At 40.5% G+C, this 14,215-nt stretch overlaps 1 protein-coding gene across 2 annotated transcripts in view; it reads left to right on the top strand.

Annotated features, from left to right (window-relative positions):
- The window catches only part of ACSBG1 (acyl-CoA synthetase bubblegum family member 1), a 40,013-nt gene that overhangs the window by 14,296 nt on the left and 11,502 nt on the right, over positions 1–14,215 (top strand). For both annotated transcript variants that reach the window (XM_063412447.1, XM_063412446.1), the window contains exons 4-7: positions 9,091–9,308; positions 9,946–10,034; positions 10,828–10,948; positions 12,703–12,783. In XM_063412447.1, coding sequence (XP_063268517.1) covers positions 9,177–9,308; positions 9,946–10,034; positions 10,828–10,948; positions 12,703–12,783 — 423 coding nt within the window. In that variant the 5' untranslated portion in view covers positions 9,091–9,176. The remainder of the gene's footprint in view (positions 1–9,090; positions 9,309–9,945; positions 10,035–10,827; positions 10,949–12,702; positions 12,784–14,215) is intronic.

The raw sequence follows: 14,215 nt of genomic DNA, 5'->3' as shown, positions 1-14,215 counted from the left end.
AGCAGGTTTGGAATGACAATTTCTTGGGGGTTAAATAATGAAAGACAAAATTAAAATAAAACTGAAGTGAATCAAGGCAGCTGGAAAATTTCCAGGAGTTGTCTGTAAATTTGCATAGATTTAATAGTTTCTGCCAGTGTTTGTCTGTATGTGAGATGATATGTAGATAAAAATTAAAAATAGCTTGATCCCATTGAGAGTCATGCAAATTGTTGGGTTACCTTTGGCATCACAGCCTACTCACCAGCTGTCCCCTGGGGAGGATTTGCTGTGCAGTGTAATGACTGGAGGCTTTAAAGGAGTATCTGTGCTTTGGTCAGTTCTGTGTTGCATCAGAGCACTGATATCATTTAATGCAGCTGCAGTGCTGAAGGGCTTGCCTAAACGTGCTGCCATGTGGCTTAAAGGAGGTTTGCTAGCAGAACTTTCTGAGGTTCCTTGGAAGGTTTGTAGCCCTAAGAGAGCTCCCTGTTGCCTTGGTGATGCTGTTACCGGTACCTAAATGTGCTCATTGAAACAAAATATTTGTTCCGGGAGAAAACTGAAGCAGTAAGCACAATGCTATCCTGGTTTATGTTGGAATCCTGCATGCAGACTTTAAATGTGTGTATAAATACATATCTGTATGGACATATAGTTACTTTTCAATAGGCAGATCTTTAATACATAGTAGGGTTCTTTCCAAGAAGTGGATTGCTAGCTATATGCTTTCAGTGAGCAGGAAATAAATGGGGGTGAATAAAGGCGATAACAAACTCCTGTTTTCAAATTTACAGGGTATCTTATTGAACTGTTTGAGCCACACATTCTCTATGTAGATTGTCACCGAGACTGTGCTTCTGCAGAGTATTTGCTTGTGTGCTTGTGAAGGCTCTGACCTATTTTCTTAAGAATTTATCTGGGACAGTGGTTAATGCTGTCAGCTCCTTACCTGTTTCTCTCCCAGAGATTGCTGTTGGCTGCAGTTTAGAGAAGTAAGCTAGGCTGTAAAGCAGTGCTCAGGCAGGAATGCACGTCATTCAGCCATTCCTGCAGAGGTGATCACAGCCTCTGTCAAAAGGTGAGGTGAACAGCTAAGAGTAGAAGCCATTCCAGATGTTCCATCATAATTTTCCTGCATTTCCTGTGTAACACAAGTCACACCTCATCCATTTTAATTAAGCAGTTCCTTTACTGGTGTTTAGATATGTTTCTAGTTGATGAATCAGGAGTTTACAATTTGTTAGACTTTGTCTTCTATTTGACTTTGTGGCACTGGGAATCTGTGGCACTACTTGTAATCCATTTAAATGGGAAGCAGTGTTTAACTTGGAAACATCACACTGCTATGCAGATGCTGAGTGGTGAAGTGAGGGCTGAATTTCAAAAACTCCTCCCAAAAGATCCATCATGAGAAGTAAGTTCACTGTCTGTTTGCAGGGGGTCTACGTTGTATGTAAAGAAAAAAAGGAGGAGATTCTGATATTTTCTAGTTGTTCTGAACTGACTTCCTCACTTTATAATTGATACATTCTGCAACCTCATGAGTAAATTTATCTAATGAGGACCACAGGTTGTTCTGGAATTTTTTCCACATTCCTTTCTACCAACATATAGAAGCTAATTGCTGTGGAAACAGGCCAGATTTGGGGTTTTCTAATGCATGTAAATCCAGAGTACCCTTACTGTTGGCAGCAGGCATTATATTGACTTAAAACCAGTGTGAAGTTAGAAGAGAACTCATCCATGCTGGTTTTATACTGATGGAATCAACAAAATAATTTATGTTGGAAAAGAGCTTTGGAGGACAACTAGGACATCTTTCTCTCATAGGAAGCCTTGTGGTTTTGTTCAGCTGAGTTTTGAAAACCTCCAGGGATGGAAACGGTAAAGCTTTTCAGTCTCTCTTCTTAGGGATTAGAGTCACCTACTTTGTGAAATTCTTGATCCAGCAAGAATTTTCCTTGCTGCAGCTCATGTCCATTGCCTCTTGTCCTGCTCTGTGCCTCTGAGAAGAATCAGTTTTCCTTGTAGTACCTGCTTCGGTCATTAGCAAACTGCAGGTAGATTCATTTTTTATCTTCTCCAGGCTGGAGGAACACAGTTCCTGCAGGGATTCTTGTACATGGTGTGCTCTAGGCCCCTGACTGCCTGGGAGTCCCTCTTTTGGGCTTGTGCCAGTTTGCTTGTCAGGATCTCTCTCTTTCACACTGTCTCAGGGGTAGCCTCAGGAGCACTGAGTAGGGGGAAATAATCCCTTTCCTTGATCTGCTGGCTATAATCTTGCCAGTGCAGCCAGGGGTGTAGTTAGCCTTCATCTCCATTGGGGCACACAACTGATTGGCAGCCAGCCTGTCCACCCGAACCGTGGGGGTTTTCCTGCTGAGCCAGCTGGCATCCAGCCCGTGCTGTGCCATGGGGCTGTCCTCCCAGAGTGCAAGACTTGGCTTCACCGCTGCTGAGCTTTCAGGTCGTGTCAGCCCGTGTACTGGTTTGAAAGCAAAACCAGTGAGACTCCAAGTCAGAAATACAATTTATTAGAGAGAGAAGAAACAACAAAAAAAGGAAAAAATAAAATAAAATAAAAGCAATAGCACAAAGAACCACTGACAGAGTCAGAATACAAACCTGATACCCTGTTGGTCAGGGTGTTGGAAGCAGTCCGAAGTAAGTCCTCCCAGAGTGACAGCTGTGGCTCTGTTGGAGTAAAGATGATCCTCAAGAAAGGGTCCAATCTTCCTCTGGGAATCCAGTGGAAACAGGCTCCTTTGGTGTTTGGGATGGCTGGTTTTATCCCTGTGGAAAGCTATGGCTCCTCCCATTGGGTGGAGCATCTCCCAATGGAATGAAGTGATGTTATCAGTCCTGTGAGAGGCCTTCAATGGCCCATTCACAGGAGATGTCCCTCAGAGGAGGATGGGTGAAGGAAGAGATGAGAAGGCATTGCCTTACCTGCTGTTATCAGTTGTCCCATTATCAGAAGGCATCCGCCCTCTTCCCCCCTGGAGTAACAAGAGATAAAGAACAATATCTCCCAACTGGTTTCAACAGATGAAGACAGAATACACATTTTTGGTCACATTTTTCAACCCAAGACAGCCTGTTCTTCCAGTGTGCTGAGGTCCATCCGGATGGCCACCCTACCTTTTGTCTTGTAGGTAATTTCCTCAAATTTGCTGTCACCACTGAAGCTGGTGAAGGTGCATTCTATTGTGTCAGGACAATGGTACCATCATTGAACAGTGTCATTCTCACAAGTAACTCTTGAAGCGTGTCACTTGGAAATAACTGCTAACAAGATTTAGAATTGCTGACCACTGTTCTTAAAGACTACTTATGCAGTCAATTTTTTAATCCACCTGTTCCTCCAATTGCAGCTGGTTCAAACCTTCCAAGGATGCTGGGCTATGTAGAAGTTGTCAAAGACTGTGTTAAAGGTAGAGTAAGCAATGTGCCACTGCTCTCACCATGTCAGAGCCAGTCAACTCATTTTGGAAGGCAGGTAGATTGGGTGGCCATTCTGGCTGGTGTCAGTCACCATTTTATAGCTCAAAATGATTTCTAGGAGAGGTTGTTCTATAGCATTTCCATGGACTGAGGTGAGGCTGATTGGTCTTTAGTTTTCTGAATCCTCTTTCTTCTGTTTTTTGAAGACAGGTGTGGCATTTACCTTTTTTCTTGTGATGGGGATCTTACCAGATAGCTGTGCTTTCTCAAAGATGACAGAGAACAGCCTTGCGATGGCTTTGGCCTGGTTTCTCAGTGTCCACTCTGAAGGATCCCATCTCGTCCCATCAACTCTTTTGTATGTGACCAGTTTGTGTAAACAGTCCCTACTTTGATGTTCTGCTACTGTAGGTAAAATATCTCACCTTCCACTAGGCATGGAGGCTCAGGAAGCCTGACCTTACCAGTAAATACTGGGGTGAAGAAGGCACTGAGAGCATCAGCCCTTTGCATGTCCTGTGTCAGTGAGTTGCCCACAATATCACTGGTTCTCCTGTGCATGTAAAAGCCCTTCTTGTGACTTTTCACGTTACTCACCAATTTCAATTCTGACTTTTGACTTTCCATTCCTGCATGCCTGGGCAATGTTTCTGTAGTGATGTTTCCTCCTGATTACACCCTCCACATGCTTTCATTGTGGTGCATTGTAATCAGTTTTAGAAGCGTCAGTATTGTTATGAAGCTTATTTTGGACTTGTCCTGGTGCACCACTCCCTCCACATCAGCTCGTGGAGGCATTTTTGAAGGATATCTTATGTCTCCAATCCACACTGTAGGGGTTTACTGATATGAAGAGCAGTATATTTTATTGTAATTAATAATTGTTCCCTTTTCCTCCAGTGAAAAAAAGTAGAAGTTTCCATTAATTGAAATATTTTTTTGTGTTTTGGCTAATTTTGAAAGATTTCCTCTATTTATTGTCTTTTTTGTTAGAGAAGATAAAATTATTTGATTATTGTGGAAAACTGGTAATATAGCAGAAAACCATTTTCTCCCCCAGCCGTGGAAGGCAAGGCACGGGAGCTGGTGTGTGTCCTTTATTAGAAGAATCACTGTGTGTTTAGGCTTGCTGAGACTGTCAGGTTCACTTGAAATTCTGAAGTTCTGTACCTTTGTTTCATCTGTTTATTGGCACACGGAGAAGTTTGACACAGATACCAAGCTCTCAGACTCCAAACAGTGTGTACTCAGTTCCAGCTTTTACTAAAATGAAGTTAATCTTTCAGGGTCACAGACATCTGGAAGAAAAGTAAAAAATAGTGGGTGAGAGGAGGAATGGTGTATTTCTGTTGTCAGCAGAACGTGATGGCATCATAGCTGTAGAATCTTGGTTGATGACTGACAGGAATGCCTCCAGCAAAGAGCTGAATTCCTTCTCTCGTCATTAGGGCAGAGTGATGTTTTGCAGCATCTGGCATATAATCAAGACACTGTTTTGTGAGTTAAATCTGATTAATTTTCAAGCAGAAGTTAAATTACTGGTTTACTTCTTGCTTCACAGGGCACATCTATGGAGTATCACTTGGAGTTGCTCAGATCATGCAGCAGGGCCATTCCACAATCAGCCTGTCTGTTTATCTGTCTGAAAGGTGACCTTGAGTCTTTTGCATTTTATATGACTCTCAGAGCTGTTCTTCCATAAACATCTGAATTCATTTACATTCTCAAATCCTTTCTGGCAGTCACCAGAATACTTGCAGGTCAGGTAGTGAACAGAGAGAAGGTTTCACTAATGATACTAGCTTTAAGCTGCAGGGTTAGTGTATTTCTCTTGTCTTTGTTTTTTAACTACTACACAGTCTCCTTCATGTATCCCAGAGGTCCAGCAGTTTCAGCCAGATGGATTATTAATAAAAAAAATTTAAAAAACAAACCAACCAACCAACAACAAAACAAACACCCCATCCCACCCCCCCAACCTAAAAAATTGTTATCTGCTTGTCTGTTTAATGTAATTTTTGGTATCTGGGTGTGTACCATGTCAGAACTTCCATTGTACATGATGGAAGGAATAAACTGGCTGTTAAAAAGTTCAAAATATGTAATGTGTTCTATGTTGTGTATAATTTCAAACTTGTTAGAAAATATTTGAGTAACAAATATACTTTTATAACACAGCATTTACATGTAAACACTTGATAAGTTTAGAATTGTATTGTAAAAAACCAGTTGAAAACTGCAAGTGCCTCTTTAAGTGGTTCTTAACTACTTTTTTCCTCCTGTAAAGTTGAAAATTTACACTTCCATTTCCATCTTAGTGGGAAAACTGCCCAGGTATTTAGATCAGCTTTCCTTAGAACAGTTCCCAAGACAGGCTGCAGTACATTCATCCTGTTATAACCTTATGGATGAGACTACCCAAATCCATCTCTTCCTTCAGCAGGGAAGACAGTGAAACGTGGAAAATGAAGCTTTCTTCATTTCTTCACTTCTTTTCCTCTGATCATGGAGCTTTTTGGCCTTGGAAGAGAATGATATAAGGAAAAAATGTTCTTCCAGAGCCTGAAACAGTGACAGTCCAGATTTTATTACCTGAATATAATCTCTGCTCTTTTTGTTTTATCTGACAATATAGTCTTCTTGAAGCAGAAATCTTTTTGCAACATCTCTGACCTTCAGAATTCATATGAAGTACATGAGCCAAGGTCACATAGTGACATAGTAGTTCATGAAAAAGCATTTTGAGTATGAAGTATAATGCAGGAGTTAGTGGAAGAAAGGGGAAAGGAACAACTACTCTTTGCTTGCATACAGAAAACTTTCAGTGGCATCAAGTGCTTTGAGTTGAGGTGCTGGGTTTTTCCTTGTGCTTGTTGAAGCTGCAGTTGTATAACATACCAATGCTAATAGTATATATTGAGGGGTTTTATTCTGATCTCCACTTTGGTTTTAGGAAGTGCTGAGCTGATTTCTAGCCTGGACATTGCAGTTTTAACCTTCAGATGCTAATGAGGCAGAGTACCTGTGATGCTTCTCCCAACATTTATAATTGATGAATTTAGTATTTAGCCAGGCATTCCTTCCCAGGCACTTTCTACAAAGAATGAGCCCTCTGCTCAAAATCCTTCTGCAAACTGACAGAGGAATTTATTGTTCATAGTCCGTGGTTTTTACTAATTCTGGGGACAGACTAATTGGATTTTTAGAATTCCTTGGTTATTAAGATTTCAGAACTGTTTTGAGATTCAAGTTCTGCGTGCAAATACATGCAAAAGCAAACACTGAATGGCCATTCAGGTTTATATTTGTTTGCGCTGTATCTTGAGTATTGTTGAGGTGATGCACAGAGTCTCTGAAAGTGGTTCTGTTCTTTGTCTTTGATATGAATCAAAGATGCCTTTTTAACACCAGAAAAACCTGCATAAGGGAAACAAATGAAAACACAGTTTTCAAGTACCTTTTTGGTTTCTATGTAGAGGTATTTCAGGAATTTGATTGATTTTCATTATCCTCTGGGAACTGTGCTGTTATCTGCTGCACATCTGAAGTGAAAAGACACTATTAATGAAACTTCTGTAATATTATTGTAGGAATGTTGTTAATATTTTCAGTTTCCTTCAAGAGAGGTACTTATTTTACTTAATTTATTCAGGAACGTTTTTAATACATGGACCAGAATGTTGTATTTTAGTTCTATATGGTATGGGGTTTTTTTGAACAGAGCAGTCCTGTCTCCAAGCACACCTGCAATCCCTGACACCTTTGTTTTAGAAGCCAGAACATCTTTATATGGAGTTTTTCATCTGGGCTTTGGTGTTTCACTGCAGACAATAAACATTTGGATTAAGAATAGCTTCTGTCTCTGACAGGTCTTGCCTCTCATTCTTTTCACACCTGCATTAGGGTTAAGTGCAGAAACAGCTGCTTCAACTTCTCAACTCATAAAGTATTTATTGGGTGCTACTGCTTACACTTTGATAAAGTCTGTCTACCACCTAAACTCCTTCAGAGCTATTTGTTTCTAAACTGTCTGGATTTATGATGTCCTTTCTCCACTGACCTAAGCACAGCTCTACACCTGTGTTTTGAAAATCATTATGTGCAGTTTACACATGAGAAAATGAAGGTGCATGGAGATGAAGCAGCTTTATTTGTACTTACTGTTGTCATTAGCACCTTCTGTTTGTCAAGAGAACAATGCAAATCTGCCAGCGAGGAGCAGGAATGGAATGCAATGTTTGTGAGCTTACATCAGTTTGCTGTGCCTCTGGCTCTTGGTGCAGACTGCAAGCCTGACTTGAGGGAGGCTGCACGTGTGTTCTAAAGCACTGGTGTGGATCCAGCTATGGCTGATGTGTTCCTGTATTGCCATAGGTTCTCAGAGAGGCAGTCCCCAGACCCCTGAAGCAACTAGAGTAGCATTGGAGAGGGATGTGATGCCTGTTGGACTTTTGAACACTCCCAAACTGCTCTTTTTCAGCCCTGAGGTGGCAAGAACTAGCAGAGATACTAACTGAGCTTGCTTTACAGTTTTTGTTTTCCATAGGTGTAGTAAAATACAATTATGGTTATTAACTTGTACAAGGAATTACAAAAAATACTGTTTTCTGTTACTCTTAATTCTGACAAACCCAAGCTCTTTGGTGTGAAATTTTTTCACCAGATCACTGTAGAATATATAACTTTTTTATGCCTGTGCTAAAATATTGCTTCATTTATGAAAATGAATCTAAGGAAAAAATATTCTTAAAATGTTCTTGTACTGTTTTATTCATAAGTATGGGAACTGTTTGATGGGAGAGTTGTGGGAGGGTTTGTGCTTTCCTTGTGAGAATTCACCTGAATTTTGCCAACATATCCTAGATCCTCTAAGGAGTGTATTCATTGCAGGGTTTGCAAGAGCCAAGGAGAGTCTTTGAGGCAGACATTTCTTGTGAATGCCAGGGACTGTCCCAGTCCTTGGCACCTGTGGTGAGAGCCAAGTGACATTTGTTGGTGCTCTGTGTTTTTCTCCTGTCAAAGAAGGGGAGAAAAAAATACAGGGAGAAAAAAGTGGATGGTATAAAGACAGGGTGAGGAAGACGAGAGCAGAAGATGAAAAATGAATCCATGGAACCAGGATGGGACAGAAGTAAGTGAAAGGGACACATTAGAACATGGGGCAGATGGCTGAGGGAAAAACTCTGGGAAGTAGTGAGGAACAGGATGAGGGAGAATAGCTGGAGGGGCAGGAGGGAGGCAAGAGTTATAACATGCAAAAGGAGCTTGGATACTGAACAGGGGCAGAGGTTTCATATCTTTTGGATCTCTTTAGCCTTCTGATTCACCAGCTACTCCATTGGCACAAGAGGGAGTGCAGAGCTGAGCACAGGCAAACAGATTCTTCTGGAACTGAGGCTGTGTCTACAACACACAGATTGTCAACATAATTCTGTATGGCACTTTCATTCAAGATGCAGAACAAAGTATAAGAAATAAAGATTTCTCTTTCTACATGGTATATTTAATAATAACAAAATTGGAAAGCCCTTCTCACATGCACTAGGATGTGCCAGAGTTGTGTTTAGTCCTGTGGTCTTCATTCAATCCTCTTGTCTTCTGGTACACAGTCACATGGTATTTTTCAATTACACATTACCTTGACAGTGGTGCTTTACCTTCCAGAGTCCCTGTGGACTTCTTCTGCTGATGGCAGAGTCAGACTGAGAATAGATAACTCATGCCCACAGACCCCCATAACAGTTCATCAGATGTTCAAGGAGAGCCTGGAAAAATATGGATCCCTTAATGCTTTGGCCAGCAAAAAGAATGGAAAATGGGAGAAAATAACGTTTTCAGAATATTATTGCCTCTCTAGGAAAGCAGCCAAGAGCTTCTTGAAGGTAGGCACAGGAAACAAAACCAATGCCTTTAGTCCTTTTGTGTCCTTTAAAAACCCAAGAAACAAATTAACAAAAAAGCCCCAAACCCCACAATAGATAAGAGGTTTTGTGCATGACATGAAGTCATCTTCTTGATTGAAATGATAATGATGAAAATGAGTTTTGGTTAGAGGTAACACTGCTGTCTGGGAACCTTGACTGCAAGTGAGGAGCTGTGTTGCACTGTGTCTCTGGGACATGGGTGCAGGGCTCAGCATGAAGCCTTAAGATCAAAAAAGAGAAATAGGGGAAGTAGGGGAAAACTACTGTCATGAATTTGGTGAGATATGGACACTCTTTAGAACATTTTAAATATCGAGTAATATTAGAACTCATTATGCTCTTGTTCATATCAAAATATTCTGGGTCTTGGGCCTTTCTGTGCACCAGAGTTCAACTAGACAGGAGAAAGTAGTGGAAAATTCACATCCTGTTAATTGTTGACAAATACCAATTTGGTATGGATACCAAAACGTGCCTTCATGTGCCTTGTCAATACTGTAAAAATAAATCAAAAGTTTCCATGGTTTATATTTGTGTGTATGTTTCTTTCCTGTGGGCCTATATTATGTAACCTTATATGTATATTATTTTTAAGCTTGGTCTTGAACGATTCCATAGCGTAGCAATCCTTGGATTTAATTCTCCAGAATGGTTCATCTCAGCTGTTGGAGCTGTTTTTGCTGGGTAAGATATTGGTGGGGGGTGTGGGGGATTGTGTGTGTGTGATTTTTGAGGGGGATTTGAGGATTTCTGTTTTGTAAGGTCTGGAAATGTATCAAGTCAATACTTTGTGTTATATCTTGGAAGTTGTGTTGCTACTGATTGACACATTCCACTGGAGTCTCACATCCCAAAGAGTCCAGACCCTCATAAATGGATGCTGTTTGCCATGGGCTTAACCATGGCAGTCACACAGGATCTTATCAATGGAAGATGTGGGAAGCAGATGAGAATCACAGTTTTATAGTAATGATAATAATACAATATTAATGATATCTACAGTAAGATATATTCAAACTGATGAAGTAACATATAAATACTAACTACCCTGATTTCCTCTGTCCTGATACCTGTTAATTTGGATTTTATTTCTTAAACTATTCTGTATCAATGAAATCCAAATTGGTATTTGCGGAGCTTGAACAAAACGAGGACATAAGTGGGGATGTTTTTTCCACTTTCTGAGCTAACTCTTGTGTAACCTTAAGTGGGTTAAAACACTGAGTTCTAGCCTACAGCATCTTTTACTGAATAGTTCAGAGATTAGTTTTTGCAATGTGCATAAATCAGAGATTCATGTATATCTGAATATGTGAAACAAACATTAGAGCTGTCCTGCTGCTTGCTTCCACATCTTCATACCCCTTCAGGTTTCTTCTGATCTTTGGTTATTATTCTCTTTTGATACTACATGCATGTATATGTATGTATATGCATGTAAATGTATGTTCTTATATATATAAATTTTTTGATGCAGAGGAATTGTCACAGGAATATATACAACCAATTCTCCAGAGGCCTGTCACTACATTGCTCATGACAGCAAGACTGATATCATGGTTGTGGAAAATCAGAAACAGCTGGACAAGATAATGCAGGTACAAGCTGGCTGAATGATTACTGAAAAGCCACAATTTTTCATTCCTTGTTGCTGTATTAGTCCCAAATACCATAGACACTCTCTGTATCCTGAAACCTTTCTTTGTGAAGTGTGTTGTTACTCAGAAATCTGGTATCTGGTGTTAGAGCTCTTGGGTGGCACTGACCCTCTGCAGTGTGTATGGCTCCAGCACAGAGCTCATTGGATGGTTCACTGCAGGCTTACCTGAAAAAACCCACATTTTTATCCCATGTTTTTACTGTCACCACCTGATTCTGTTTGGAAAAGCACAGTCCACTTGAATGGAAGAGATTATGCTGATGCAGGTTTGTAAAGGTCTGCTATTTAAATATTAAGGATGTCAGTATTTGGAATTTCCTCTTTCCAAGGTATCTTTTCCTGCTTGTAGTATCAGCCATTAAGGCTCTTGAGTTTACTGCTCCTTGGTAGCATCATGATTAACATGAGACAGACCTTAGTGAGACGCAGGAGCCTCCCTAAGTGAACAGACTCCATTTTGACTTGGGCAGCTGGGCCTGCTCCTCTCAACAGTGCCAGCTGGAAAGACCAATGTGATGGCTGGGAGACTTGGGAGGGGAGCACAGGCAGCTCTTGGGCTGTCTGTCTGTCTGACACTGAGGCAGGCCTGTGGGCTCAGACTCAAATGGCACCATTTGCTGAAGCACGAGGGCCCTCCATGATGGAGCTTTCTGCCAAAACCTGCAAGAGGGAAAATATGCAGTGGTTTTATTCAAATGTATTTCATATAAGTTGTTCATTAATTACTTCATATTTTGTAGTTGTGTTTTATATGCAATATGAAGGAAGAGAGTTTTTGTAAGTATTCTATAAAAACAGACAGTCACACAAGCCTTCTTGGAATGTCATTGACACAATACCAGGCTATGCTGTTGTGAACATAGAGAGAAGAATCCAAATGGAACAACGTGAGGAGTTAGGTTCATATGCATTATGTAGAATAAGAGAACTCCGGTCAGCACTGCTTTATCCAGCAGAGGGTTTTTTTGAAACTTTTTTCTGGAACCCAAGACTGAAATAATGACATCTCAATTGCTATCCTTCTAAAATATGTACATACTGGCTACTATCAAGCCACTGCTTTTGTATTGGCAAAATTCAGTTTGAAGTGTGATTAATTGAAAGACATCTGTGAGGCGTGGGGTCCCAAAGAATTCAGTGAAATCAGTGCTTCCTGCAGGCCACACAAAGCACACAACCCCTTGCTCTCTTCCTGTAAGCCTGCAGCTTTATATTTTATTTATCTTTACAATGTGCATACAGCATCTGTTGCTTTTTTCCTTAAGGAAGTAGAACTTTTTTTAGCACTTGAACATCAGTTTTTGCTGAGGGACTTTGTCTCTATTGGTTACAGGCGAGGGTCAGCTTCTAGCTTGACCTTCACTGTTCCTTTATGTGCCCTTTTGTACATTATGAGAAAGGATGCTGAGGAGCCATTTCCAGTGTATTTTTCATTTATTAAACCTTTTGGCTGAAACCAGATTTCCTGGAGCAGACTGTGCAGTCTATGTAGACTGTGTAGTTCCCTCCTCCTCAACCCACCTCTAGTTCAGCTAGTTGGAGATGAGTTTAGGGGAGAATATTTGGAGGTGGAGGGAAATGGGAGGGGTTTGTGCCTGTCAAGCCATTACAATTTTGGTGGCATTAGAGTGGATAAAAGCCCACACAAGACATGAATAATAAATAATAACTTTGCTTTAAAAAATGCAACAGATCTGGAATCGCTTGCCACACTTGAAGGCTGTGGTGGTATATAAGGACTCCATTGCAGAGAGACATCCAAATTTGTATACGGTGAGTGAATACTAGAACAGAGGCATAACCAAATAATTTGTGAGGTTATACCTGTGTATTACCAGTTAGTACATGGGGTATTATTTATTTAATAAATTTCTGCTGTGATTATCTACCATTTAGAATGCACTGCTGTGTTCCAACAAACACATTCAAAAAGTTTATCAGCTTTTTCTGTTTAATTTACATTTGATATTTCACATTTAAGAAAAGAAATACCTTGCTTTACTGTCTGTCTCATGTCTTCCTGATCTTTAACTTCACTGGGTTATTAAAACACCTGTAGGTTTTAGGTGGAAATGTGTACTCTCAAATGGTTAAAAATAAAAGTTGCTCCCTGGTGCCTGTGAATTTGGTAATTTTTTTTAAAATCCAGTATTTTAACTGGACTACAGATCATCAACTACAGAAAAATATACTGAAGAGCAATATGATGTATTGAGTGTATAAAAAGCTAATGAACAGTGAACAGCAGAGAAATATTTTTAAATACTTGCAGTTTTGATAATCTGATTTTAAAAAGTCTTCTGTGCTTTTTCGTCTTGCATATAACTTAATAATAAACTGTTACTGTTCCAATACTGTACACATTGGTATAGAGCATTCCTTACATCTTGTACGATAAAAATATTAATACAATGATGATCTTACTATTTAAAAAGATTAGGTGTTAGCATTTAATTCTTGAACAACTTGCGCTTACTGAAATCTAAATGTGTGAGAATTGCTGTATTTTTAAACACTGGTTCAGTGTTCAGGTGTCATGTTGGACATTTTCTCAGAGGAGCAGGGTAGCTGAGTGTCTGACAGTTGCCATAGTTTATGTCATCTAGAGGAAAAATTAGAGCTCAGATCACCAAAGGCACGATGCTGAGGTGTGATGCAGATCAAACCTCCAGCCCACGGGGCGTTGGAGGAAAGGGATTTGTGCTGCGTGATGAGCAGCGACAGGGGCAGAGCTGGCTGAGCAGTGCATGTTTCCAGAAGGCAAATGCAGAGTCAGGAGTGTGGTGTGACTGTTTCTGTACCTTCCACACTTGCTGGAATGCCAACACCATCTGTTGTAGGTGCTGTTCAGTAAACAAAGCCTGGGCAACAGATTCTCAGTGATCAGTGTATTCAACTGTGAGAATGCAGTAAAGGTCAGGAAAGCAGGAGCAACTGCTTAATGGCACACAAACAATTACATCCTTCACACCACCAGGCTTTCCAGGAGCTTGTGAAATTGATGCAGCCACATTCTGTGGGAAGGGATGGAATGTGACAAATCCTTGACTTGCTGCAGAGCTGTGCAGTGCCTCTCTTTGCAGAGATGTGGTTTGTTGGAAGAAAGTATAAAACTGATGAATTATCCTAGAACAGCCTTGCCACCCAAGAAAAGGAGGTTAAGGTGCCACAGAGGTTGACTATTGTAATCTTAGTAGCCCTGTGG

This window comes from Prinia subflava, chromosome 15 (assembly GCF_021018805.1).
Source record: "Prinia subflava isolate CZ2003 ecotype Zambia chromosome 15, Cam_Psub_1.2, whole genome shotgun sequence".
Classification (NCBI taxonomy): Eukaryota; Metazoa; Chordata; class Aves; order Passeriformes; family Cisticolidae; genus Prinia; species Prinia subflava.
The sequence above is the reverse complement of the archived record's forward strand: the minus strand, read 5'-3'. Positions and strand labels throughout refer to the sequence as shown.